The sequence below is a fragment of the Pituophis catenifer genome, unplaced genomic scaffold, assembly GCF_029215685.1.
Source record: "Pituophis catenifer annectens isolate HBS135680 unplaced genomic scaffold, rPitCat1.0.hap2 SCAF_1, whole genome shotgun sequence".
Classification (NCBI taxonomy): Eukaryota; Metazoa; Chordata; class Lepidosauria; order Squamata; family Colubridae; genus Pituophis; species Pituophis catenifer.
This window is the reverse complement of record NW_027256881.1, coordinates 85,455,146-85,482,625: the sequence shown is the minus strand read 5'-3', so window position 1 is coordinate 85,482,625 and position 27,480 is coordinate 85,455,146. Positions and strand designations below refer to the sequence as shown.

Here is a 27,480-nt window from a genome sequence, read left to right as displayed (position 1 = left end):
TTTTTTTTAAACTAATGCATAAGTGCAGAATAAGATAAGATACTCTAGTTTAAATATCTTGTTTACAATATACATTTTTGTTCTAATAATGCAACAGTAAATCCCATGCTTCACATAGAAAAGCAACCCGCAACATTAAGAAAAAATGTACAATTTATGAAACAAAGTAAATAAATATTAGTATTACAGAATCAGAGCTGTACATAAAAGCTGTTCAGTTTTTAATCATATAAAAATATTTTAGTGCAACCTCACATATATATTGATGCTTTTTTTGTTTTTTGCTTTACATCGTTTAGGTCAAAGTGTCCCAAAAAGGAAAGAAATTACATTTATTACAAAGCAGATACACAAATTCTAAAATATGTACAAATTACTGCTAAAAAATGCTTATAAGAATATAAGCAAAAGTAAAGAAAAGGCACAAACACCTGTACAGGTTAAAAGTACCAGACCCAATAAGAATTTTGAAATTTCATTTTGGTCAGGCTCATGATGACTTGTAGTTTTACTCAATTCTTTTGATACAACAAAAGTATATATAATAGCAAACTACTGTAACTTAGAACCAGCATGCTATAAATTCAAATACTTCCTTCTATCACTGGGGAAGGGGCATGGGGAGTCAACAAGTTTTCACACCTCAGAGATTACTGTGGTTTGCTTTTTTCGGAGGGTGACTCTCTCCTTTCCTGTGTGCTTGAATCTTTCCTACTCGGGTAGACTGATGGTCTGACCTCCACACTGCTTTTGCTGTAAAAGGTGGAATGAGATACTACAGTCTGCTGTGATGTACCAAAAAGGTCCTTTTCACCACTGTGCAAGTCAGGGTTGGTGGCTGAGGCACAGATCTGGCCTGGCTCAGAGCCACTAAAGTGTTCCATGCTAAAATGTGCACTTTCCAAGGGTTTCCGGAAGGGCTCGGAATCCCTTTCTGTTTGCTCCGTCCCATGGAGGATTTCCTCTGTGGCAATGCGGAGAGAGGCTATGGCTTTTGTACAAGTCTGTATATTTTCTTCCTGCTCCCTCTCCACGACCCCCCCTTCCTCCGAAGTGCTCTTTTTCATCAACAGTAACTCGGAAGTCGATGTGCTGCCTTGAGCCATCATATGCAAAGAGGGAGGACGGGCACGTTTCTCCTGATGCTTTGGAGGAGTGCAAGATTCCCACTGCTTCTCCTCAGAACTTTCTTTGGAGAGAGACCAGATGGACGGAGTGTGTAAACCAGACAGGGCTGCAGGTAGCGAGTGGACGATTTGGATGCCCCCAATGGGCATCATAGGGATAGGCGCACGAAGTTGCTGCTGGGAGTGTAGTGGAAGATGACTGAAGACGTAGTCGGTAGGACCCTCAGGAAACAGGTTAGGGATGTGATGCTCCAAAATGCCTTTATCTCCAGGCAAGTTGAAATAGGGTGGCTCCAACAATCCTGCTCTTGAATTCTGCAAACAGACAAAAAAAAACCCCAAAGATCAACAACAGCTTCTGGGTTCAGAGAGGGGACGTGCACCATTCGTGTTCATAGCTTGGCAAAACATTCATTCCCTACAGCACTTTGATTACCCTAACCAACTATATTTAGGATTAAAGATCACACTACATCTTAAGACAAATATATTTGGAGAAGGACATAGTCTTGCTGGCTGAAATGCTCGTGGGGAAAAAAAATCAATGAGGCAGGCTAGAGTGAAAGCTTCATTGTGGGAATCCTCTGAAGTTTCCTAAGGAAGTTTCTAAAGCAACTACAAAAGTTAGTTTAAGAAACTACTACGCATGAAGTCGTTCATGAAATCTCAACATTTAAACAGCACAAGGAAATACTCCTTTAAATGCTCTGTAGCACTGAGTGAGATAGGAGTTCATTTAGGTTGAACATATTTTAATCCTGTTTAATCCTGGCTACCTTCTTGAATTGTATGATTCAGAAGGAAGCCAGGTGCACAATTCTTTCCCAAATAATTAATGATGAATTTGAGGAGGGGATCACTTTACAATTCACTGAGAAACATGCAGGCAGATGTTGATAACAAGAGTTATTTAGTCATAGTTTTATATTTATAATTTATGTTGATCGTGATAACTTGATAATTATCATGATGTTCTGTACTGTACAGGTAGCCCTTGATTTAAGACCACAATTGACACCAAAATTTCCATTGTTAAGCAAGAGAGTTGTTAAGTGGGACATGGCACATTTTATGACCTTTTAGCCATGATGGATAAATGAATCACTACAGTTGTTAAGCGAATCACATGGTCATTAAGAAAATCTGGCTTCCCCCATTAATTATGCCTCTGAAAAGCTTCCTAGGAATATTGCAAATGATAAGCCCAGGTTCCTAGAATGCTCCAACCATTGTAAATACATGCCAGTTGCCAAGCAGCCCAAGTTTGATCTGAAGGGATGCTGCAATGGTCACGGGTCATTTTTTTCAGTGCCATTGTAACTTTGAATGGACATTAAATTAATGGTTGTAAGTCCAAAACTACCTGTGTGCTGCTACTCTAAGCTGCAGAGTCAAATAACTTAAGTGGCCTAAAAGAGATTTGTAAACAAATAAAGAAATCATCCCTTTTCAAAGGACAGTTTACAAAAGCAAGAAAAATGCAAATAATTGGTAGTATACACATCAAAACTATCTAATAATTGCTTGTAACAAAGCTTGTACATAATAATAGCTTGTAATAAAGCTATTTGAGGTTGTATATCATTGAGCAATTGATGAAAAGAGTTTTGGTGTTCCAGATATTGGAAGGCAACAGGTTCACTCCCTCTACCTTAGATAGATTATAGATCCTGAGTAATCCTTCCCTGCAGTAAAACAGAGCAGAATAGATCTGGTAAATAAATATCTCAAATTAAAAAAACTCTAGTTCTCAGTGCTGCAAAAGTGACATCACAGAAGTTTAGCCACTGCTTTGCCTGCTGAATTTTAACCCTTTTTCCTTATGTCTAATTAGGGAATCTCGCTTTCCTTTCTTTCTCCTCTATTTACCTCTTCCATCTACTAATTTCTCCCACCTTTTCCAATGCTACTCTACTTTATCTCTTACCCCATTTCTACCCTAGTTACTGTCTCATCCTTTTTGGATGCTTCTGCGGGAAGGAGGGTTTGGGAAAAAAATCTTTAAACAAGTATATACCCAAATGTTTGTTATGGGTGTCACAGCACACATTTTGGGGAGGTGGCAGGATTATTTGCAGCTACAATTGGCAACCCAAATATGACAAGCAATGCATTCTCATAATTTTTGTCGGTTTTAATTTATATTCTGTTCTCTTTTGTGGGGGAAGGTACTTTTGAATTTAGGTTTAGGTATAAATAAATTTAAAAAGTAAGGATGCTTGTTCTAAAAATATATGCTGACCGGCATGAAACCGCACAGAACAATTACTCATACAGCTAATCATTTTTATCTAAAAACACAGCTGATTTCAGACAGGTTTTTTTTTAATGTAATACAATTATTCATGTCGGTATTTGAACTTACTGTTTCTATCTAATACATCCTAATTTCCATACAGTTAACCACTGTTGTTATAACATTTGGAGAATTGCCACAGAGAAGACTTTAAGGAAATGAAATATTTCTGATATATAATAGGTGGCACCAAGCAAAAATGAAGACAGTGTGGATCAGAGACCATTAGATTTACCTCTGACATAATGTGAAAATTATCCTTAAGAAGCAAAGGACTTTCATATTTGAAAACCTGTACACTATTTTCTAAAACTTCAGCTGGCCATATAAAGATATTATTTCCATATGTATTCCATTTCTGTATTAGATCCAAATCTCTTCTGGCCAGTCAAAGCATCCTGGGGGACATGTGGTTGGATCCAAGCAATGGTAAATTCATCTTTCAGGAAATAAGTGATCCTGCTCTTAAGGAAGGGGTGGTTTATCGCCTCTTCAAAAAACCATCACCAGATCTATGGGCTAGATACATTTCTTCCTTTTTAGGGAAGGTTGTTGAAAAGGAGATTGGTTTGAACTTCCGGCGGGACTGGAAGAAACGTATTATCTAGACCAGGGGTGTCAAACTCGCATCGTCACACCGGCATCACATGACGTTTCGTGACTTTTTCCTCTTCGCTAAAACAGGCACGGGCGTGGCCAGCATGTGACACATCCGGGCCGTGGGCCGTGAGTTTGACAGCCCTGATCTAGGCCCTTTTCTGTTGGGTTTGAGACCTGAATATTGAGACCGCACCTATATCACTTGCTGATTATTTTTGGTGGGATCAGAATAGAGTTATTATTATTATTATTATTATTATTATTATTATTATTATTATTATTATTATTATTATTATTATTAATTTATTTATTTATTTATTTATTTATTTATTTATTTATTTATTTATTTATTTATTTATTTATTTTTTAATTTGTATACCACCCTTCTCCAACAGGACACAGGGCGGTGAACAGCCACAGTAAAACATAAAAATATGTAAACATATAAAATTTAAAAGCAGTTTAAAATTTAAAAGCAGTTTAAAAGACATTAAATAATTTTGGCCATCAATTTAAAACAACCCAGTTAAAACCAATTATAAATTAAAACCGAAAGGATGGGATCAAGCCACCCCGGCTAGATGAAATAGATGTGTTTTCAGGACCCGACGAAAAGTCTGGAGGTCTGGTATCGTGCGTATCTCTGGGGGTAGGTCGTTCCAGAGGGCAGGTGCCGCCACAGAGAAGGCTCTCTTCCTGGGGGTTGCCAGCCGACATTGTCTGGCCGACGGCACCCTGACGAAGCCCTCTCTGTGCGAGCGAACTGGCCGGTGGGAGGCTATTGGCGGCAGAAGTCAGTCTCATAGATACCCCGGCCCTAAGCCATGGAGCGCTTTAAAGGTGGTCACCAACACCTTGAAGCGCACCCGGAAGACCACAGGAAGCCAGTGCAGCTCGTGCAGAAGAGGTGTCACATGGGAGCGCCCCATTGCTCCCATAATCCCCTGCGCGGCCGCATTCTGGACCAACTGGAGCCTCTGGGTGCACCCCAAGGGGAGCCCCATGTAGAGAGCATTGCAGTAGTCCAGGCGGGAACTGACGAGTGCCTGAGTGACCATGCGTAGGGAGTCCCGATCTAGAAAGGGACGCAACTGGCGTATCAGGCGGACCTGATAAAAAGCCCCCCTGGCCACGGCCGTCATATGCTCTTCTAAAGACAGCCGTGTATCCAGGAGGACGCCCAAGTTGCGAGCCCTTTCCGTGGGGGCCAATGATTCGCCCCCAATAACCAGCGATGGCACCAGCTGGCTATATCAGGATGCCGGAAGCCACAGCCACTCGATCTTGGAAGGGTTGAGTCGGAGCCTGTTTCTCCCCATCCAGGCCCACACGGCCTCCAGGCACCGGGACATCACTTCAAGGGCATCATTGGGGTGGCCTGGGGTTGGTATGTACAGCTGAGTGTCATCAGCGTACTGATGGAACTCCACCCCAAAGCCATGGATGATCTCACCCAGCGGCTTTACATAAATGTTGAATAGAAGGGGCGAGAGGACCGACCCTTGCGGCACCCCACAAACAAGGCGCCTCGGGGTCAACCGCTGTATCTATTCTGGCCCTCCTTAAACTCTCAGCATTTTTTGTAAAATGCTAACCCCAAATTGTTCATGAATCATTTTCAAAATTCTCAACAACAGCAGCATTTTTTGATGCCATGTTTCTGGACTGGCTTGCGGGGTGGGAGAGAGGAGCACGAAGTTGAAATAGTTCTGTTCTACGACCTGCTAGAGTTGATATCAGAGGGCGGAATTCCAGCTTATTTCTCTTGCTTTACGGGGTTCCTTGGGGTTCTGTTCTCTCCCCAATGCTATTGATACTCACTAACTCTCTGTGATTCTTGTCAGAGGTTTCCACAAGAAGATTAATTACATGACACATTTGGGGTCCCAGGTTGCTTCATTTCTGTTCTACAGTTTTCATCCATGTAAAGAAGAAAATTATTTATTTAAATACATAGAACAAAGATCCAACTGTACATGAATGAAAAGACAGCAGTATAAGTAAATTTTTTCTCCTTTCCATCAAAGCTTCCAAAAAGCCATACAGGAACTAGCAGATAAGGAAGGATCTGGGACATGGGACAGGAAACTGCAGTAATAGGGAAGAAGCAAATAAAAAACAAACAACCTGGGCAAAAATGAGTGTTTTTGGGCCTCATGTCTCTCTGATTAACATCAAGATACAAGGATTTGTCTGTCGACCAAAACCAATATCCTAGCAATTAAGCCAATCCTGAGAGTCCGGTTTCCATTAACTCAGAATCCAATTGACGTAATAGAAGAAAGAATGTTAAAATGTTTTTTTTTTTTAAATTTTATTTTGTAGATAATCATTTTAGGTGGCCTGTTTCCACATTATTTTCAACTTACCGAATGTCCCAGGGGAAGTGATTCGGATTGCATATACTGGCCCAAGGGCAACGATGGGTTATGGTATAAGCCTCTTCGGGGTGATGCTGCTCTAATTGAGGCCATGTATCGCCTTTCTCTTCGTGGAGACATTTCTCTTCGAGAAGATGCATCCTTTCCAGGAGACATCGGCCTCCGTGGTGACAGATGCCGTCTTGGGGAGGCATCTCTGCGTGGTGATAACTCTCTTCTTAGGACAGCTTCCTTTCTGGGTGAAATATGTCTGATAGGTGAAATCTCTCTTCTTGGTGATAGATGCCTTCTAGGTGACAGATCTCCTTTGGGTATTAAGTATCTCTTTGGTGAGTTATCTCTGTATGGTGAGGAATCATACCCAGGGGATGACTGTTGGCTGGATGATGAAAGATCTCTAGGAGATGAGTTGGACTCCAAGGAAATCATATAATCTTCATCCATGCAGCTAGGTATGTCAAGTCTGTCTTTGTCAGGTTCTGAATCTGTACTTTTATTCTGGAAAAACCTTTGATACTCTGTCATTGGCGAATCATCACAAGAATCACTTGTTGATAAGAGGTGAGTAACCTGAATGCTAGGTAAAGTGACCAAATAACTTATCAAGGAGGAATGTCCTACAGCACTCTCAGGAGAACCCCCATAAGATGTGGTAGCAGTATTCACAGATAATGACGAAAATCGGGGTGGCTGGGGACTAGTGCTTCGAGATCTTGTCTTGGGCGTGGAGTCTCCAAGAGCATCATCAAAATCATCCTCATCCTCATCATCCTCATCATTGTCTTCTCCATCTTCTCCATCAGACTCCTCAGCATCAGAGAACTGATGGTCAGTTGATGTGCCAGTCATGTTGTTCTTCTCAATTTCTTGATGGTTATCTTCCATATTTTCTAAAATAAATGTAACAAATCAATATGTCATATGCAGGGACACAAAACTGAACTTGACTGCAGATCTTTTTTGCCTATAAAGCTATTGATTGTACCTAAAGCACCCACTACAATATGATACAGACAGATGCTTTTCAGTAATACATGGGTAAAAAGTCTACTTTGGATGTTTTTCTACACCACCAAATGCTTAAACCTTTTTAATTTCCATGCCTCTCTGAAACTATTTGCAAAATTGTATAAATTCAGAGTACAACCAAGATTTCATGACATTTGATCATTTATATGACCCTCGAATACTTGATTAATAACTATATACCTGCTTCAAGGAATTAAGTTGATTGAGGTTATATCTATGCAGAGTTGTACTAGTGTAGCTATCCAGTAATATGCTTTTAAAAAGTGTATTATATCACTAAGTTATGCCTAAACTAATATTTTTCTCCTGCTAAAGACACTCAGAGCTGAGATGCTCAGATAACTTATATAAAGTGAGGCAAACTTTAATAGCAATGTGCGGTGCCAAAAAAAATTACACCCTTTTGAAATATGTCAGCCTCTAAGAATATTGTGTGCTAGAAAAGTTGTAGACCTGAGTGGGTTGGGATAAGAGTGAGATGAGGAGACAACACAAAAATAACCTTTACGTTCTATAAGCTTCAAACCAATAAGCCAACATTATTTTCAATGCTTTAATGCTGATAAGAGGAAAGCTTAAAATTCTTAATAATCATATACCTGCTTCTTCAGTTTCTGTGTCATCCACTGATGTCATTGATACCCCCAGTTCCAAGCATTTTTTCATGTGCGCTTTTGACTTCATATGCTTTGTCAGATTCCCTGTGGAAAACACAAAGTTAAGCCAGACAAGTTAGCATCTGTCTAGAATTCATACTGACTCTTATGAAGAGAGGTTTCCCATCTTTTCCTAGAAATCGAATTAGTGAACTGGACACAGAGAGATAAAACATATTCAATTTATATAAATGTCATTTCAGCAAGAATGATTTCACAGAAGTGCATGTGTTTCAGAAGGCTGTCACTGAGTGGGAAAAATGGAAAATGTCAGGCCAGATGTTCTACCATCTGACATAATTATTCTTCCTCCCACCTTGAAAAGAAGAGGAAACAAATGATTAATCTAGGACTGACCAGTGCATATAATGTGGTCTCAGGTAGGATATTTTGGAGCTCCCTTTTAATGGATGAAAAAGGAGTTCTGCCAACCACAGCTCCTCATTAAGGCAAGGAAAACCTCTTGCACTTTTGCTCCTCTACTATCTCTATTTCAACAGCGGTTAGGGGAGAAGAAGGGAAGTATTAAATGTGGCTTCAAAGGATCTAGGAAAGTCAAAATCCTTCCAGATTCCTACAACTGAAGTTTACACCTGCACAGCCCCTCCCTAAAATTGTCCAGAATCTACAGCACTCCCGTCACTGTTATATGACACCTTGTAGGAGAGTATTTTTAGAAAGAAATGACTGCACTATAAAAAAATTAGTCAAAGGAGAAAAAAAAGATACAGCTGCTGCTGTGATCTCTGACCCTGAATGCATCGAACAAGAAGGACATGAATACTTGGCAGAAACTTCACAAGATGTTTTCCCGTTTGCAAGCCTCTGATATCTAAATTACTTCATTGTAAGCCACTCAAAGTCAGGAAAGTGAGACGTGCAGCTATATAAACTGAATAATAAATACTTCCAAACTATAGCCAGCAAAAAATTGTTTGGCATTTTTGAGGCTAACGCAGGTATTATTGTTTAACCTTGTGGATTATTTTATTTATTAAGTTTATTAAAAAAGTCTCTCAGAGTTTATGGTTAGACATATTAAATCTAGATGTATTTATTTATTATCTATTTATTAAACAAATGTATATATTTGCCCAACTTACCCATAACTGACTGGGCAGCTTGCAACATTTAAAAAATCCACCATATAATAAAAACCCTTAAGAAAAAAAACCACCTTTCATCTCCACCCCCAGGTGGAGTTTGATTGTCTCAATCTCCTTTTGTGTTTCCCAGGACTGTTGACCAAACCACATTTTTAGGGCCTTTTGGAAAAGCAACAGGTGAGAGTCAACTTTACCTCAGGAAAATAAAGTTCCATAAAGAAGAACTATCTACTGAGAAGGCCTTTTTTCGTGGTTCCACCAGATAAGGTAAAAGTTCTTCTTACACATATGTGCTAGTTGTTCCTGAATCTAGGGGGCAGTGCTCATCTCCGTTTCAAAGCCGAAGAGCCAGCACTGTCCGAAGACATCTCCGTGGTCATGTGGCCAGCATGAATAAACGTCAAAGGCGCACGGAACACTGTTACCTTCCCACCAAAGTTGGTCCCTATTTTTCTACTGGGACAAGTAATGGGAGCTCACCACGTTACACGGCACTAGGGATTAGAACTGCCAACCTTTAAATCAACAAGCTCAGCGTCTTAGCCACTGAGCCACCACTAGATACCATCAGATAGCCCTCCTTAATCTGGATAGATGTAATAGGGCAGTCCTTCAAATACCCTGGCTCCAAGACATATAGGGCTTTAAGGGTGATAACTATATGGTTCAAGCAAATCCAGCGCCCAAAAAGCCCATTTAAAGAAAGGGCATTTGTACGGCCTACCAAAGAGGTTATGCTTCTGAACAAAGCAAGGAATTAATTCCACAGAACTGGGATAATCAGAGAGCAGGTTCAACAATGAATCACTATGGGACAAGCCAATGGGGATGTGGAGGAATGTGGAGGATTTTATAGAAATTCAGTTCCACTTCCTTACACGCAAGTACATGAAAACTTACTCCAGAATAAATTTGCAAGTCCTTGAGGTGCAACTAGACTAACTTTTACAACAGGCTGCAAGTTCTTATCGAAATATAATTAACAATCAGATACATTTGAAAAAAAATGAGTTCATAAATAGTTCTGTTAATTGTGTTATCCTCCCTACAGATATTTGCTGATTCTTCACACTATTTAGTCTCAATGTAACACTTTAAGCATGCGAAAGTATCAAATTTTACAGGAGACTTTTGCTGCCTGATGACCTCCAGATGTGTTGGATTACAACTCCCCAATATCTCAGTACATCTGAGATATACCAGATGTGTATATACCAACCTGGAAAGATTGACCGATAACATCAAATGCTGCTGAGAGATTGAACTGCATTGATACTGCAAAATTAAGCAGATTTCGCCTCCTCTGTACATGAGACACGGTGGTGCAGTGGTTAGAGTGCAGTACTGCAGGCTATTTCTGCTGACTGCCACTGACTGCAATATGGCAGTTCAAATCTCACCAGGCTCAAGGTTGACTCAGCCTTCCATCTTTCCGAGGTGGGTAAAATGAGGTCCTAAATTGTTGGGGGCAATATGCTGACTCAGAAAAACTGCTTAGAGAGGGCTATAAAGCACTGTAAAGTGGCATAGAAGTTTAAGTGTTATTGCTACATACAGAGAGTAGATATTTCCCCACTGTCATTAGGAACAGGAGTAAACCACCAATGGCTCTAGCATTATAAATTAGGCAATTGGCATTATTTTCATTAAGAAGGGAGGGATTGATTAAAGACACAGTTCTGGCAACTGCAGCCATCACTTGATAAGGAGTTTTGCAGAGATGCTAAACGGAAGCTGCTTCTCCTCCCCTGTGGCAGTGAGTACCCATGTACATGTGCTAGTAGATCTCCATCCATAATTCATGTCCGCATGGAGGAAAGAACCCACCCGGAGTCTGTGGAATGGTGCATTATTAATAATTGTGAAACTGACCCATCATAAAGGCAGCTTAGGAATTCTCCACTTGGCACAGCTAAAGTTCCATTTCTGCAACGTTCTGCTGCAAATGTACAACCTCTTTGATGCAATTGATATTTGCACCACAACATTTTCAGGAGAAAAGAAATAATTGCCAAGGTAATTTTACGCCCGCTACATTTCCTCTGCAGACAGATAGACTTAATGTAGTTACACAGAGTGGCTTTCTCCCTCGAATCAAATCTGGAATCTCTTATTCAAATAGGAGTGGAGCATTTCACGAAGGCTCATTTTCAGAAGTAAAATATGACAACTACTGTGGGCTCCTGAGATCAGGCTGGTTGGCAAGGGGGATCTGGCCAGCCCCTTGAGAGAAATAAAAGCTCCCTTGGTTTAGAATAGAATAGAACAACAGAGTTGGAAGGGAACTTGGAGGTCTTCTAGTCCAACCCCCTGCTTAAGCAGGAAACCCTACAACACTTGGTTATCCAACCTAAGAAAATGTTTCTTACACATTTGGAATGGAAGGATGGAAGTCAGAGCAAAAGGAGGATATTTTGTCATCAGCCCAGCAAATAAACAAATAAAATAAAACTGTTTGGATACCTTTTGTTTTGAAGGCAAAATTACACAGCTTGCATATATAAGGCCGTACATCAGTGTGAGTCCGGATATGCTTTTTCAGCATGCTGGGTTTCTTGCAACGGATTCCACATTCTTCACAAATATACTTTCCACGTCCACGTCCCCTGACATACACATAATCCTCGTTTGATTTATATCTGTAAAAAGAAACCCAGAATGAAATAGGAAACACTTAGCTGGCCATTTTTATTCACAAAGGTTGTATTTCATTGAAGAATTACAAAATGTTACTTTTCAAGGCAGAAACATGGCGTAACAATTTACTACAAAAGTTAACCAGGCTAGAAATGAGGAGATTATGAGATCTAGTTCTTACTGAGGCTCAAACTCAACTAGGTGATTTTGGGCCAGACACCGTCTTAGCCCTAGGAAGAAAACAATGGCAAACCACTTCCATAAATAATGTAAAGAAAACTGCAGGAATTAATCCTGGGTAGTTGCCAGGAGTTAACAATGACTCAAAAGACACACATGTACATGCACGCACACACACAGAGTTATGTCTGAACAGGAACACCTATTTAGAGGAAGCTGGGCAATGAATTTTCTCCCCTCCCACTTTTTTTAAAAAAGCCTTCTTAAAAGCTAGCAACTCTGTCAATATTTTTAGGCCTAGGCCCTACTGCGACACTATAAAATTATTTTTCTATAGGATATTCTATATAGTTTCCATGCATTTGTAGAGCAGGACTATGAGCAAATCTGTGTTGCGTTCATGGTTATTTACTATTTTCTATTCAGAAGCATTCGATGTAACACACAGCACTGTTCCTTGCAAAAAAAAAAACAGATCAGGCAGTCCACTGAAGGCTATCGTCCCTCCCCCGCCCCCCCCCCACGCACACACAGAAAACCAAGGGAATTCTTTCATATGTCAGCATCGTGTTGACTGTGACCACATATTTGACAAATGTTCACTGTACGCATCTTCTTACAGACATAGACATTTGCTCAGTGACATTTTTTTCTTGCTGAGCTAGAACTGCTGCACAGATACAAAATGTGCAGATCAGGGGTGGATTTTAGCAGGTTATAACCAGTTCTGGAGAACTGGTAGCAGAAATTTTGAGTAGTTCAGAGAACCGGTAGCAAAAATTCTGACTGGCCCTGCTCCCATCTATTCTCTGCCTCCCAAGTCCCAGCTGATTGGGAGGAAATGGGGATTTTGCAGTAATCTTCCCCTGGATTGGGGAGGGTATGGAGATTTTACAGTATCCTTCCCCTGCCATGCCTACCAAGCCATGCCCACCAAGCCATACCACGCCCACCAAGCCACACCCACAGAACCGGTAGTAAAAAATTTTGAAACCCACCACTGATGCAGATGTGTGCAAATGTGAACTGCCTAAATGAAATTGTTTTGCTTTTTCAATGCATACTCCTCATTAAAGATATAATATTTAAAACTTCCAGCATTTCCAGATCAGAAAATGAGCCATGGTTATTTTAACACACCTAACACATATCCTCCCTCTCAAAATTCCAAAGAGATCATTCTCCTACAGATCAGCAAAATACGATATCTAAACAATGATTTCTTTATGTTTACTCCATATTTATATCAGGGAAAGAGAACCTTTCATACCCAATTCTGGGAAAGATTTTGAAGATCATAGGCTAGGCTGGGCCAAAGGTAAGAGTAAATAAAGACATAGTAGATAAGAAGACATTTCCAAAATCAGCAAGGACATCAATGGCATACATCACACCTCTATATGCCAGCTCCAGACACTTTCAGTCTTCTTAAAAAGAAGCAAAGAATGACTTCGCCATGGAAGAATTTATCCTTCCATGCATTTCTCCTTTCAATATACCATAAAACCATTTAAAGCAGCATACGTTTTGCCTAAAGAAGGCTTGCATAAGTTCCTGTGTACATATTCCCAACTGCACAATGCAATTCTATACATTCCTATGCAGAATGTGAGTTCAGCTGATTTCAGTGAGACTTATTCCCATTTAAACGAGTAGTAAACTTGCACTCTTCAGGAACAGAATCAAACAAGAGAAGAGACAACTAAATAGCGTTTTTCGCAGGACCTTCTGGGGAAGGGAGGGGAGACCAGAATGCCTTTAGCAACAGCAATAGCACTTAGACTTATATACCGCTTCATAGTGCTTTACAGCCCTCTCTAAGCGGTTTACAGAGTCAGCATATTGCCCCCAACAAATCTGGGTCCTCATTTTACCCACCTCGGAAGGATGAGTCAACCTTGAGCCTGGTGAGATTCGATCTGCCAAATTGTTGGCAGCCAGCGATCAGCAGAAGTAGCCTGCAGTACTGCAGTCTAACCACTGCGTCACCGCGGCTCATTTCCTCAAAGTAGTTAAGACTTGCCCACAAATCCCTCCACTTTGCTTCCAGCCATCATTTAAGCAAAAGCCAGATCCTGGAGTCAAAAGTTACACCCAGCCATAAATGGCTGCTGGTAGTTATTTCATCTTTTTGCCATTGTCAAGTTCCTTCGCTCTTAATCAACTGGGGGTGGGGGGGGTAAAACTTTTATCAGGAGGATGCTAAATCACCCACTGATAAAGTTAGTGCCAAGAATCCCTAGGAGGAAAGAAAAACAAAACAGGCTCTACAAGTAAATTTATTGCTGATGCTGTTTGGGATCTGTGACGTTTCCAAGGCAAGACTTTGTAAAAGGACCACATTCTGAAAACTTGGGAGATCCCAGGAAAATCATGATAGTTGGTAGGTAATAAAAGTCCATTATTCCTGTCTAGAAAAGCTGCACAGATCCCATCCCCTCCTTCCCTCCTCCCCCCCCACCCCCATTTCTGAAGGCAGCCAAAGGATTGGTTGTAAAAGGATATCTATGTTGCCAATAGTTATCTCATTATGGGAGACCGTGTGAACGACTTTCGCTACAATTTTGTACATCCCCATTTCCCTTAAAGCAGGATGATTCGCCTGACAATCCTTAACCAGAGAAAAAAAGACTGCATTATTGAAAACATTGTAGAATTTGCTAAATTTTAGAATGGACACATAATGAACAGGACTGGCAAAGCAGAGTATTTCTATTCTATTCTTCTACAAAGCTAATGTTTCTCTTTAGCTTAAGACATTTTAATTTTACTAACAAAGAGTGATGAAAATGACATACAGGTCATGTCTGGCCATGATCCAAAGAGGCCTTTCAGCTAAGAGCTCTGTTGGCTCCATCTAGTCTAATTCATCATCCTCTTGAAACACTGTCACGTAGACAATTCCTCACAAGGCAAGCTATCATATGTCCCTGTAGTGGGGTGTTACCTTTTTTTTTTTAACCTTATCACTGCTAAAATGTGATCTTTCTTCTGTTGTCATGTTGCAAATGATTATGGCTTAGTTTAGTTTGGTTTGGTTTATTTTTATATATATATATCTCAAATGTTATGTGATTAGGACAGTGAAGAATCTTCCTTTTGGAAGACCAAGATCTAAATTAAATGTTGCTGTCACACTGATGCTATATAATTCTTTGAACAGACAGGTGTTTGTGCCCTGTCTGTTTGTAATTGTTACATAAATTAGTGATACCTTTATTGTCCATCTCTTTTACAGTTCTTCAGCCTCTGGTTTTACACATGCTGTATTCTGTTATTTTATTCTATTTCTACCACTGAGCTGCTCCTGATATGCAGGATCCAGAAGATAATCTACTAAATTTATTAAACTGATGAGTTTCCTACATCTGCCTTGATTTCAACAGACCTGTTGCATGCAACTCATTTAATTAAAATATTGGCTTAAATTATTTCAAAAGTCCTCTGATCCTATGGATGACTGCAATAAATTCAGAATTTAAATCCTGTGGTTTAATCTATGCAATATCTGAACTCAACTGGCTTCCAAAGAACTCTGTGAGTACTGAAGCACTGGTCACAGACTACAATTTACCAAAAAATCCATATTTCAGCCCAAATTATACAGCTCAAGATTATTTGGAAAAGCTCTCTCAACAGACTCTTTCTTTGCCAATATCTTTTCTCTAATGCAAAGGAGAACATTCACATTAGCTAATTCTGATTTGTTGCCTTCTTTCTTAATATTTAAATTAATTAATATGATTTTTCAAATCAATTTTGAGCCCTGGTGATTGCAGGGATAAATCCATTCCGTTTTCCTGGCCACATTTTTCAGAAGTGATTTTTGCTACTGCCTTCTTTCTAAATTGAAAGACAGTGACTGGTCCAAAAGAAGAAATTTAATTCAAGTCTATCCCTTCTCCTGCCCGGGACTTCTTTGGACAAGTTCAGTCAGTTGCCCATATCCTTTTACATTGTCCTTTTTATTCATCTGGCACAATAAGTTAAATTATGACATTACTACCTATCAGTAGTGTTCAGAGGACTTTATCCTTTCTTCAGTCAATGATCATCTTCAGAAGATTGGGCAAATTCAGTTGAAATCACCACTGAATGAATAGTAATAGCCTTATAAAAACCCCTTATATTGCAAAGAGCTCTATCATTAGTTGCATGATCCCAAGGGGACTTTCACGTCATTCTTTCAGAATACCCATCTTACAAATACCAAAGACAAACTCTGAAGATACTTCAGAGGTTTCCAATGTACCATGAAGTTTTATGAAGTGTGTAAGGTCATACAATATTAAATAAATGTCAGATTATTATTTTTTTCAAAAATGGGACATGGCAGAAGTTCCATGGATTATATATTGCTTGTTCTATTTTTTCTACATGATTTCAAAATTGTCTGTACAGAGTTTTCATGAGGTTCAAATTGGGGCCCTGTTTAACTTCTAATCAATTCTGGCATCAATTTGCGTAATTGATTATACTCTGAGATATCATCACAAAAGCATGATCACCCAGAACAATACTTTAGCTCTTGTCTTTAAAAGTAACACAGAACAAACAACAATTCCATTTTTCTGTTCTTACCCGCCTTCAAAAATTTTAATTCTCATTGGCTCAGTTTGTTTGGCTACAATATCTTTATCACCATGGCTGTCTCCTTTAATTCGTTCTTTGATAACATTCCCCGCAACTTTCTTTTCAAACTTGCTGCCAAATACAAAAAATGGCTCCTGTTTCATCTGTAAAAAGAAAGGCAGGAGAAAATGTCACTAATGGTTGAAAATGTTTGAAACTTTAGAATAAACTTTACATACATCAACGGAATAACTGCGTTGTGCCACATTAAGGTAAATGCTTTAAGTCACAATTGGGTCTTACGTCTTACTGAAAACTCGGGAAGCCAATTAACTAGGTTTTTTGGTTTTCCAAGGAATAAAAGAGGTAGGCAGAAGAAATTTTTAAAAATGCCTTAGCATATTGTAAACATATTATGTTGCCAGTTATACATAAAAAGTAAAGATAAAGAAGACTTACTAGACGATCAAAATCAGTCAATTGATGACCACTGGCATTTCAAGTCATAATGGTCTCCTCAAAGCCAGCCAGCCCATCAGGGGTGGTGTGATTAAGACACACTAGTTTCTCTGCCTATAGTTCAAAAGGTAGTGATGTGGCAACAAACTATGACCAACTACCTTTGATCTCCCCAACCCAATGTATTATTTATTTCTTTATTTCTTTATGTAATTTATATGCCGCCCTTCTCCCGTAGGACTCAGGGCGGCTTACAAAAACGACAGAGAATTACATAAACAGTTAAAATCAATTTAAAATTAATTAAAATCAAATTAAAATTATGAAATATTTAGAATCCCCCTACGGATTCAGCCCATATGGCGAAAAAGCCACGTCTTTAATTCGCGGCAGAAGGAGAGGAGGTCCGGGGCTATCCTGAGGCCAGTGGGCAGCTCATTCCAGAGGGTCGGCACTCCAACAGAGAAAGCCCTCCCCCTGGGGGCTGCCAGCCGACACTGTCTGGCTGACGGCACCCTGAGGTGGCCCACTCTGTGCGAGCGCACCAGACGGTGGGAGGAAGGCAGGAGATGATCCTGCAGATACCCCGGGCCTAAGCCATGTATTAGGAATTTATTCACTGCTAAATAAATAAATAAATCCACAATCTCCTGGGGACAGAAACAAGTACTTCAATTACAACTAGAATAGACTTTATGAGAGTTGGAAAACCCCAGGTGATGTTAGGGTCCACACATTTTTTGTGGAGGCAGGGATGAGTAGCCACATAGCACTGCCACCAGGTTTAAACCAAAGACAAATAAAACTCGATGCCCTGTTCCCTCCCCCCACTCACCCACCCACCCAGATCTTATCTTCCTGTAAATTGTTAGATTGCCACACCATGGCTATGCAGATTCACCTTCCCATATTAAGTTTGGAGAGAAACCTCTATGTCGTTCTATTTTAAGCTTGCTTTATTTATTCTTTAGCTACAGTATTGACTTTCTATCCTCCTTTCTTCCTGATGGTTTATGTGGTGGTTTCCCTTATTTAAATTTCCCAATTATCTCATTAGATAGATTAGGCAGAGGTTGACTGATTGATCCAAAGTCACTCAATGAAATTTTTAATCCCTGATCTCCACGGTCCAAATCCAATATTAATTCCATTTTCGTCAGCCAATGGGCCCAATAAGAAAATGAAAGCACAGATATGCAACAATGCATAATCCCAACAGTGTAGTTTAATTATTGATTTTATCTGATGCTACTCGAGTGCCAAAAAAAAAAAAAACCAGTTAAAAATAAAGTAGAAAGGCCATCCCTTACTACTTACTACATACTACTTCAGAATGTAGTAGTAGTTTATGAGAATTCAATACATTTTGCATTCCGAAAATTTATATCAGTGTTGAAAGATGCAGAAAATCAGTTAATGCAATAACTGACACATTATGAAACTCTTGAAATTAACATTTTGTATTTGTTTTATAGCCAGTCAGTGATGATGCAATTTCTTCTTCTAAAATAGAACCTTTGGAATCATTTCCTTTGAAAAATATAATTGGAAAATATTAAATCCCCACAAGATTTTTCAGAAACAATCCATAATCATGATGCCACTTTCCTACTAACTCTTACTCACAGATTTGAAAAATCCTCTTAGAATGAAGCAACGAACTCATTAATATGTTGGAAACTATTCCAGAAACATTACACTGAAATGTCTCTCATGCACTGCCCTTTTCTATATAATAGAAAATCTAACTAAAACCCATAGATCTTTAAGAATTGGCTGATTACCTGAGCAAACTCTTTCCATGTACTTGATGATGTCAGCTTTCCCATTCCAGGCCTATGCATTGGAGACAATGTATAGATTTCTGTGCTGCTTTTCTGTTTGGAGCGTAGGAGTGCAAGGGTAATCTTTGTACTCAGTCCCGATGGGTTTGGGTTACAAGAACTAATGCACCATGAAGCATAAACAGATGATTTTAGGGTTGCTTGTTGAATAAAACTGGGTTTTGTGTAGTTTAAGAAACACCAGCTCACAGTTGTGGTAGTACGCAAACTAGGGAATTTCAAAATGTGCTGGATGTCAGCAAGATCTGTCAGGAGAATTGTTGAGGTCACTGCTTTCCCACTTGGTTGAGATGCCATTTGTACCAGCATACCGAATGGCAATTTTTGTGGTTTGGATTGGTCTTCCATCTGACTTTCTCCCGAAGACACCAAAGACCTCTGTGGGCTTAGGCACATATCTGAGGATGTTTCATCCACATCCAGTTCTTCTGGGGATTCCCTGCCTTCAGAGGTGCCACTAGACTTTTGCCCAGGTGAAGCAGAATCAAAACTGGAAAGCTTCTCCTTGTTTAATGGAGAAGACTCAGCGGGAGATGGTTTGCTACCTGGCAAATCTTGAGATGATGACGATAATGGAGAACAGAGCAAGGGAGACTGCCCCCTTTCTTTTGACTCAGTGGTACAACTCTGCCTAACCAGCTGGGGCTTTTGTGGTCTGGGAAAACTTTTCTTTATATCTGAATTAGTGAGCTCTACAGCACTTAGCTCCTCAACAATCTGTCCATACATTTTTTCATCTTTGACTCTCTTTTGTTGTTTAGTCTCCATAAAGAGCTCCAAGCTACTAGCTGGTGAAAGCATACGCTTGTTTCCACCTAGAGTAGAGGCAGTGTCTGAACTGGAGGTCAAACATAATGGGATAGAAGAGTCTAAGTTGAGTGACAGAGTCTGTGGTACTTTCCACAAGGGATATTTTTCCAGCCCTCCATGTTGGTTTAACATCTGTGCTATGTTAAACCCTATTCCGTGCATGGATGAGCTTGTGGCTAATGTCCTTTGAGAAAGAGTCTCATCTACTTTGCAGATGACGATAGCAGGGCTACTGCTTTGAGCAAGAATCTGGGAAATGCTTGTGTACATAACACTACCATAGGACGGCACATGGGTCTGGAGTCTAACAGGAACAACGGTGCCTGGTAATGACTGAACAGGTTCAATATTCTGGGTTTCAAAATTCACCTGTAGCTGCTGTTCAGAAGAGGTATCAGTTGATTTAATGCTACAATCTGGCTGGTAAGTTGCAAGTGCATTTTTAGAATACTGCCCAGATGTTCCTGAGTAACGCTGGTAAGGTTGCTCTTTAGTACATACATAATCAGCTTTCTTTCGAATATGCTCTTGAGCATATTCCAAGTGGCAGCCTGGGTGGCTTTCCATTGGGAAAGGTTGCTTAGAATAAGATTTTTGAAGCTGCTGTACAAAGTGATGGGGAAAGGGGGTCTGTGAAATTTCTGAAGGCCACAAGGGCTGAGATGGCAAGTGAACCATGCAGACAGATGGGTAGGGGAACTGCAATATAGTACTGTGGATAGGAAAAAAGGGAACTTTTTCTTGCAGTGCAAATAGATGCTGTTGTTCTGCTGGATATTTGCTTAGAATATAAGGTGCTTGGGGGACCGAGAGGTGGGAAAGTGGCGATAAACTAGTGCTTTGTGGAGGACAAGAACCAGTAGCTTGCTTCCTGGAGTCATCTGAAGGATGAGGAAAGGAGGAATGAGACCAAGGAGTTTGGGAAGACCTAAGACTGGCATGCCCATGCTCTGTTTGCTCTTGCTTTATATTTTGTTCCATGCTTGAATCGGCCTGGGAAATCTCTGGGGAGCCGCTGAAAGAAGCCTGGCGAACTAAAAAGCATTTCTTCCTTTCTCTCACTGGAGACAAAGCCACTGGAGGTGCTCCTGCTGCAGAAGCATGAGACAGATTCCCATAATCGAAAGATTTGCTCCGTATCTCAGGGATTTCAGCAGGATAAGGACAGGGCATCTGTTCTGATGAGCAGCGCCTCATTTCTTTCTGTTGGTGATGTCCAGGGACAGAAAGAGAGTAAGCACCAGCTGGGACAGTCAAAAATTCAGGCTGCTTGACCAATTCGTCCTGTTTGGTCGACGTTATGAACCTGATACTGTCCTCTCGTTCAAAAGACATTGAAAAACTCGAACTGTGAGACAGGTTACTCTCTTGGCTAGGGCTGCGAGAAAGGCTCGTTCCTGTGGATTCAAAGCTGGACTCTCCAGAGGAATGTTCCATGTCAGCAAGACGCAAGCGTTTCTTCTTGGGCGGTAGCTTTTCAGCTGGGAGCTGGGACAAGGTTTCACTTCTTTGCGGCCACTGGAATTCTTCTGCAGGCTTTTCTTGCTCTTTCACTGGGACCTCTCTCTCTTTTTCAGGTTTATCTGGCTCCTCGGTGACACGGATTTCAGGGACCTGTATATTATGCTGACGAACCAGCCTCGGTTGCATGTAGGTCTGAAAAGGCTGCAGCGAGGAAGGCTGTTTGCTAGCAACATCGGCATTTTCTATTTGCTGGACTCTCTCTGGGCTCATTGGGAATTCCGCAACCTCACTTTCAAAACTTTCAGATGTCAAATAACTTTTCTCTTGCTGGCAAGTAACAAGCTCTGTAGATTCAGATCTTTCAAATGAATTTGGCCGGCTCAAGGAATTTGTGTGCTGAATCACAGAAATTACATTTCCTTTTCTGCTCAGAGATTCTGCGGCTTTTTCTTGATCGGCAGCCGAAGAGTATTCTTCTAAACTAGTGGTTGGACTGCATGATTGTAAATGGGGTCTACACATCTCAAACCGCTCTGAATGGCAATGAGCAGCACTCTCATGGCTTTGTATGGCATATCCGCTCCTTGGTCCATCCTGGGTTTGCGATTTTGGGTCAAAATCACCAGTCATGGAATTGCTACTAGCCCCACTGCATAAGGATGGCGTGTCTTCCTCATCTCCAACGCTCTTTTGGATCCTACGCTTTCGATTTTCAAATACAATGCCATACGTGGAAGACATTGCCTGTAACTGTGTAGGCGATTCAGTATAGAATTCTCCACTTTGTTTTGACCCACTGAAGCTTTGCTTCAGAATCCCATAGTCTTCCCACTTTCTATAGTGCTTCCCAGAAGAATCACCCTCATAAATATGTCTCTCCCCTGCTGGCAATTTCTTTTCTCTCATGCCTGGCCCTTTTTCTCCAACGGGTGATCTAATGGAAGCAACCATAATGTTCTTCCCCATTCGTCCGTGATACTCCGAATCTGAGTGTCCTTCCTGCAATGAAGGAAGTTCAAAGGCTGCTTGTCTTATTAACATTCGTTGATGGGGTATTCCTATAGTTTCAGGATAAAACACATCATCTGAACCCGTCATTCTCTCATCAAATGAATGGCTTCCTCTTAAAGATGATGGGACATTCAAGTTAGTTGCAGATGATGTGGGCATGGAGTTGCTTCTAATCAGTGGATTTGTATCTGCTGAAGGTTCTAGGAGCAGAGATGCATCACCCAAATGACTTCCTGGATAAAAGCTTGATTCATTTTTGATGGATGATGTAACGATTTGCAACTGTTTGGATTCTGAACTGCAGTCATCAAAGACCCGGCTATTTTTCATAGTGCTCATGTTGCCAGAATCCATTAGTGCTTCATTATTTGGAGACATTCGTTCTTCAGACAAGTTAATGTCTAATCTAGGGTTTACAAGAGGTAGTGGCTCCATCTTGCTTTTTCTACCCATTGAATTACAATCTTGATTGGCTGTCGCTAATGGTTGTGCAGTCCTTTGATTGATCCTATAGAATTTCCCAAAGATGATTTCTTCGTAAGATTTCACATTGGTATTTGGTGGGCTTATCTGTTGCTCTGCACTTTCCGAGCGTGAAAAATAACCAGAGTCAGTGCTTCCTTTGCTATGTGGGCTCAGTAGATTTAATGACTGGTCAGAATCTTGTCCTTTCTTCTCAGACAGTCTCAAGGCAAGGCGTTGCTTAACTGTGTGAGAGTCATCAGACTTCGTATGTAATGGATTCTGCAGATTGTCAGTCCCAACATGCAGGGAGCTTTCACATGGCAAGGGCATCCCGCTTCTGGGAATAATTAAAATAGGGACTTTCATGGGGCCTCCCAAGGATTCTTCTAGGGATGCATGAAAGCCGCTTCTGCTTGCAATGTCCAATGGAATCTGCGGAACTGGGCTCAGTTTGTCAGAACTTTCAATAAGTAACGACGTCTCTTCGTCTGTATCCGTACTCTGCTCCCCATCTGAATGTATCTCTGCTTCCACATCAATGAAACTGCTGTCTAGGTCCAATTTAGATACAGCAGATTCTGTGAAAGGGACTAATCCTGCTTTAATTGCATGGGCATGGGATTTCCTGTGCTTGTATAAATTGCTTTTTGTCTTAAATGAAAAACCACAAGGGACACAAGGGTAGGGTCGTTCCCCCGTATGGGACCTTATATGTTTTTTAAGTACACTAGGTTTGGCACAAGCCCTGCTACAGTAAGGGCAAATGTATTTGCCAGGCTTTTTGGGTTTATGTTCTTTCTTATAACTGTCTTCTGAGGATTGCTCTATACATTTCTGAGAGTACTGGCTATAAGCAGGGTTAAGATTGGACACTTTCTTTCTGGAGAAACTTCCACTATGGCCATGCATGTGAAAAGGAAACAAGTCCTCAGAGGCAACTGGCTGAAGAGGCCCAGAAAATTGCCATTTGTGGCCTTCCAGACTCTGTCGCGGCTTCAGATTGTGCAAGAAACTTTGTGGCAACGATGGCTGTGGAAATGAAAGCGAGTGTGGACAGGTGTATGGACTTGGAAGCTGCTGAGGGTATTGCTTGTCTGTGATTTGTTGGGTTGCATTGCTCGGTGACACCCCTTTCCCAGAACTAAAGAGCTGAGACGAAGCAGGGCTTCCCATGTGTTCTGGATCAATTTGTGCCTGACCTTCCAGGCTACCCATCTTCACATTAGCCGAATGCTCCTGCCTCCATCTGCTTGATATTTTTGCTGCTTCTCCAGTTCTTGAGGTAGCATTTTGCCCTACAGCTATATCTCCAGAGTCCATTTTGTCACCAAAGGTCTTAGGTACTAGTTCACTTGAAAGCTGTACAGGCACATGAAGTGTATCCAGTGCTGTGCTTTTTAAAGTTCAGGTGCTCCCATTTTTCCACAGCTGTTCTAACTTCACAGACGTCTCTTCCTCTGTGAAAACTTTCCACATAGTCGTACTACAGGCATCAGATCTCTTGTAGTTCTATGCTAAAAAGTAATTGTCAAGCAGTTCTGTTCATGGCAGGAAATGTCTCTGAACAGTTTAGTTTACATCTGTCAAGACATGGTGGGACATCTGAAGGTTATTCATGGTTAACAAAGGTTCAGATGAAGAATGAACCACAGAGATCTATTTGCTCATCTACTAAAGCAGACTTCCACACAACCTCTTCCAGAAGATCCAGCTGCCTGCAAAAAAAAAAAAGAGTTCAAAAGACAAAGACGGATGTCAGTTTGCAAGTTTGTATAATTCTGGAGACAGATGTTAAAGGAACCCCCCCCCACTGTGTTCTGTAACAATAACAAAAGGGGGATCTGATATAATTATGCTATGACATTTTCTCAAGCTTGCTTCCTCTTCATGGCTGCCAGTGGCAAGAGCGGAGAAAATGACAGCATAATTACCTCACACCATAACAGGGTTTGTTTCATTAGGTGCTTTTATGGATTGTTGATATTTTTGCTATTCATTGATTTTTTATAAGTTCTTTGGGTAAAAGATAGGAGTGTGGTGTTATAGGCTTTCTAATTTTAACTACTTTATGGGTAACTTTAGTCTGAGAAGTCACTTTTGAAGTCCTTTCAGTTTCATTAACTAAATAAAGGTTTATAAACAGGTTCCTTTGAAAACAAAATTCAATGGTCACCCTTCAGTTTTCCTATGAACAGCTTCCTAGAAAACACATTCAGGACCGTTCATTGTCTCTATGGGTACGTACCTGAATCTTCTGCACGTGAACTCCTATTCAAATTTGAATTATACTGAATGCTCTGGACTAGACCTCTTAACATATACTATATACAGGTAGTCCTCAACTTACAACTACAATTGATCCCCAAATTTCTGCTGCTAAGCAAGATATTTGTTAAGTGGATTTTGCCCCATTTTATGATTTTTCTTGCAATTCTAAACAAATCACTTGCCCTTGTTAAGTTAGTAACAGGGTTGTTAAGTGAATCTGGCTTCCCCATTGACTTTGCTTGTCAGAAGGTCACAAAAAATGACCCAGAACACTACAACATAAATACATGACAGTTGACAAGCGGCTGAATTATGACCACGTGACTATGAGGATGCTGCAATGGTTGTAAGTGTGAAACATAGTCATAAATTACATTTTCTAATACCGCTGCAACTTCGAACAGTCACTAAACGAATGGTTGCAAGTCGAGGACTACCTGTAGATGGGATCTCTTGACATTTTAGGTGTTTTGCTGAAAAGCAGCAGCAGAGGGCGCCAAATTAGAAGCTTGCTTCTGCATCATGTTTCCATGATAAATCTCTTAGAATTTAGAATCAGAATAGAGCTGGAAGGGAGCTTGGAGGCTTTCTAGTCCAGCTTTACACTTTATATAAAAGTGTATAAAAGTTTTATACACTTTTAGAAAGTGCTTTATAGCTGCTATGGTTTTAAGTAAAAAGTAAATCTAGCAGACTCTGATCATACATCATTAGCTTGGAAGTCCAAGTCCAAAGATCACAGGCAATATACTTATGTATTTAAGGCAGCTATGCTTTGGAAGCATACATCATCCTGAATCAATTCATACATGAAGAATAAATTGTGTTAATTTATTTTTCAGTTGATAAAGTCTATTTTTTTATTTGTGAGCAGAAAACAGTTACTCTTCAGAAGAAAAAGTCCTATCATATGTCTAAGGTAATGAACAATATCAGCATTGGCACTGAATTAGAAAATAGGGCATGCAGTAAAAGTATTTACATGCTTGTTAGTTTGTTTTCTTTTTTTAAAGAAATAAAACATCAAGGCTGTGATATGAACTAGCAAGAATCAGTCTAGAGCAAAGGCTATGGGTTTAAGTTACTGTTACTGTTTGCTTGTCTTTTGATTTCTTTTTTTCAAATACCTTCATCTTGTTGGCATCTATTATACATGATAAATCTTGAAGGTTCCTGGAGAGGAAGAGAAATAAAAAAGCAATTAGGGAAAAGTTTGAAATCTACAGAGATTCCATAGAATAGATATTTTGAAATGCTGCAATTATTATTCATGTACAAGAAATGATAAAGTCTACTCCAAAGAATTTAGGGAAGCGGATAAAATAAGTTTTCAAGAATAAGCATTTTCAAATCTTTGTAGAAGCCAATTTGGCTTTCAAGTTAGCATCACTGACTGAAATGTAAGTATTTCAGAGGCTGCGCTCACCAGCAATTCTTAATACAACAGAACCTAATGTTGTCCTTCTGAACCAAAGCCTAGACTGAGGAAGGACAGCAAAATTACTATGCTGAAGCCACTGCAATCTTTTCAAAGGTTTGGCAGAGCCTGTTGAAGCCTGAGCCTTGATTTCTGGCACCTAAAGACCATTCTGAGGATTAACAGGAAAGGATCCAGTACGGTGAAATGTAAAATTTGTTACTACCAGTTCTGTGGGTGTGGCTTGGTGGGGGGTAATGTGACTGGGTGGGCGTGGCCAACTATATATATATATATATATATATATATATATATATATATATATATATATATATACTTTTAAAAGCATTTTTTCTACAACCACTTCGGCCAAAGAGATTGTAAAAAAAATGCTTTAAAAGGCTCTGACGATCCCAGCTGAGTTGCCTGATCGTCAGAGGCTTTTTTTTTCTTTTAAAAGCATTTTTTTGGCCAAAGAGGTTGTAGAAAAAATGCTTTTAAAAGTTAAAAAAAAAAAGCCTCTGATGATCGTGTGGCTCAGCTGGGCATGGGGGGAAGGACCAGGGATTTTTGCTACCAGTTCTCCAAACCACCCACCGCCATCGCTACCGGATCGGGCGATCCGGTCCAAACTGGGAGCATTTCACCCCGATCCAGTAGCATATCAAGGCTGGGGTGGATGAAGGCAATAAAGGGGTGCATTGTCTGAGGAGGCTATCCAAAGTGTCAATAATGGCTACGGAGCCTGGGTCAGTGCTCCTATGTGCCAATCAACTGTTTAGCAATTGACTGAAAGGCATTGCAACTGCAGTACTACAGGGCAGGTTCAGAGCGGTGACGTTAGGCCTGCCTGGATCCTACGGCTGCTGCTCAGCTCTCTGATCTACCCTGGATGTGAAAGATGCTAGGTGTGCCACTGAAAGGATTGAAAGTTACACGGCTCCTTCCATAGTATTGCTACAATTCAATGATGCAAATGACTATTTGGGTCAAATCATCAGGTTTCAGGCTACCTATATATAGGAGTGGCTTTTGATTAAGCTACCAAAGCGTAACCTCTCTGTCTTCATTTTCAGCTACTAGTGTCACAGCATTAATAACTTTTTTTAAAAAAAACAATTTCTAAACAATTGATATATTGCTTGATCGATATAACTG

At 40.3% G+C, this 27,480-nt stretch overlaps 1 protein-coding gene across 1 annotated transcript; it reads right to left on the bottom strand.

Annotated features, from left to right (window-relative positions):
* Positions 1 to 488: 488 nt before the first annotated feature.
* HIVEP2 (HIVEP zinc finger 2) lies at positions 489 to 24,122 on the bottom strand. Its single transcript, XM_070932670.1, has 6 exons — positions 18,828 to 24,122; positions 16,594 to 16,748; positions 11,659 to 11,834; positions 8,033 to 8,134; positions 6,393 to 7,294; positions 489 to 1,442 (listed from the first exon to the last, which is right to left on the bottom strand). Exons 1-6 carry the CDS (start codon positions 23,955 to 23,957, stop codon positions 651 to 653), a joined length of 7,257 nt encoding a protein of 2,418 aa, XP_070788771.1. The 5' UTR covers positions 23,958 to 24,122; the 3' UTR covers positions 489 to 650.
* Positions 24,123 to 27,480: the final 3,358 nt, after the last annotated feature.

Excerpts from the sequence above, each read along its gene's own strand:
- HIVEP2 (XM_070932670.1), bottom strand. The coding sequence starts at position 23,957 with ATGGACTCTGGAGATATAGCTGTAGGGCAAAATGCTACCTCAAGAACT. Across the intron at positions 11,835-16,593 it reads ATTAAAATTTTTGAAGGCGG|ATATAAATCAAACGAGGATT; the intron begins GTAAGAACAGAA and ends TTCTTTTTACAG. Across the intron at positions 8,135-11,658 it reads TTTTGCCTTCAAAACAAAAG|GGAATCTGACAAAGCATATG; the intron begins GTATCCAAACAG and ends TGTTTTCCACAG.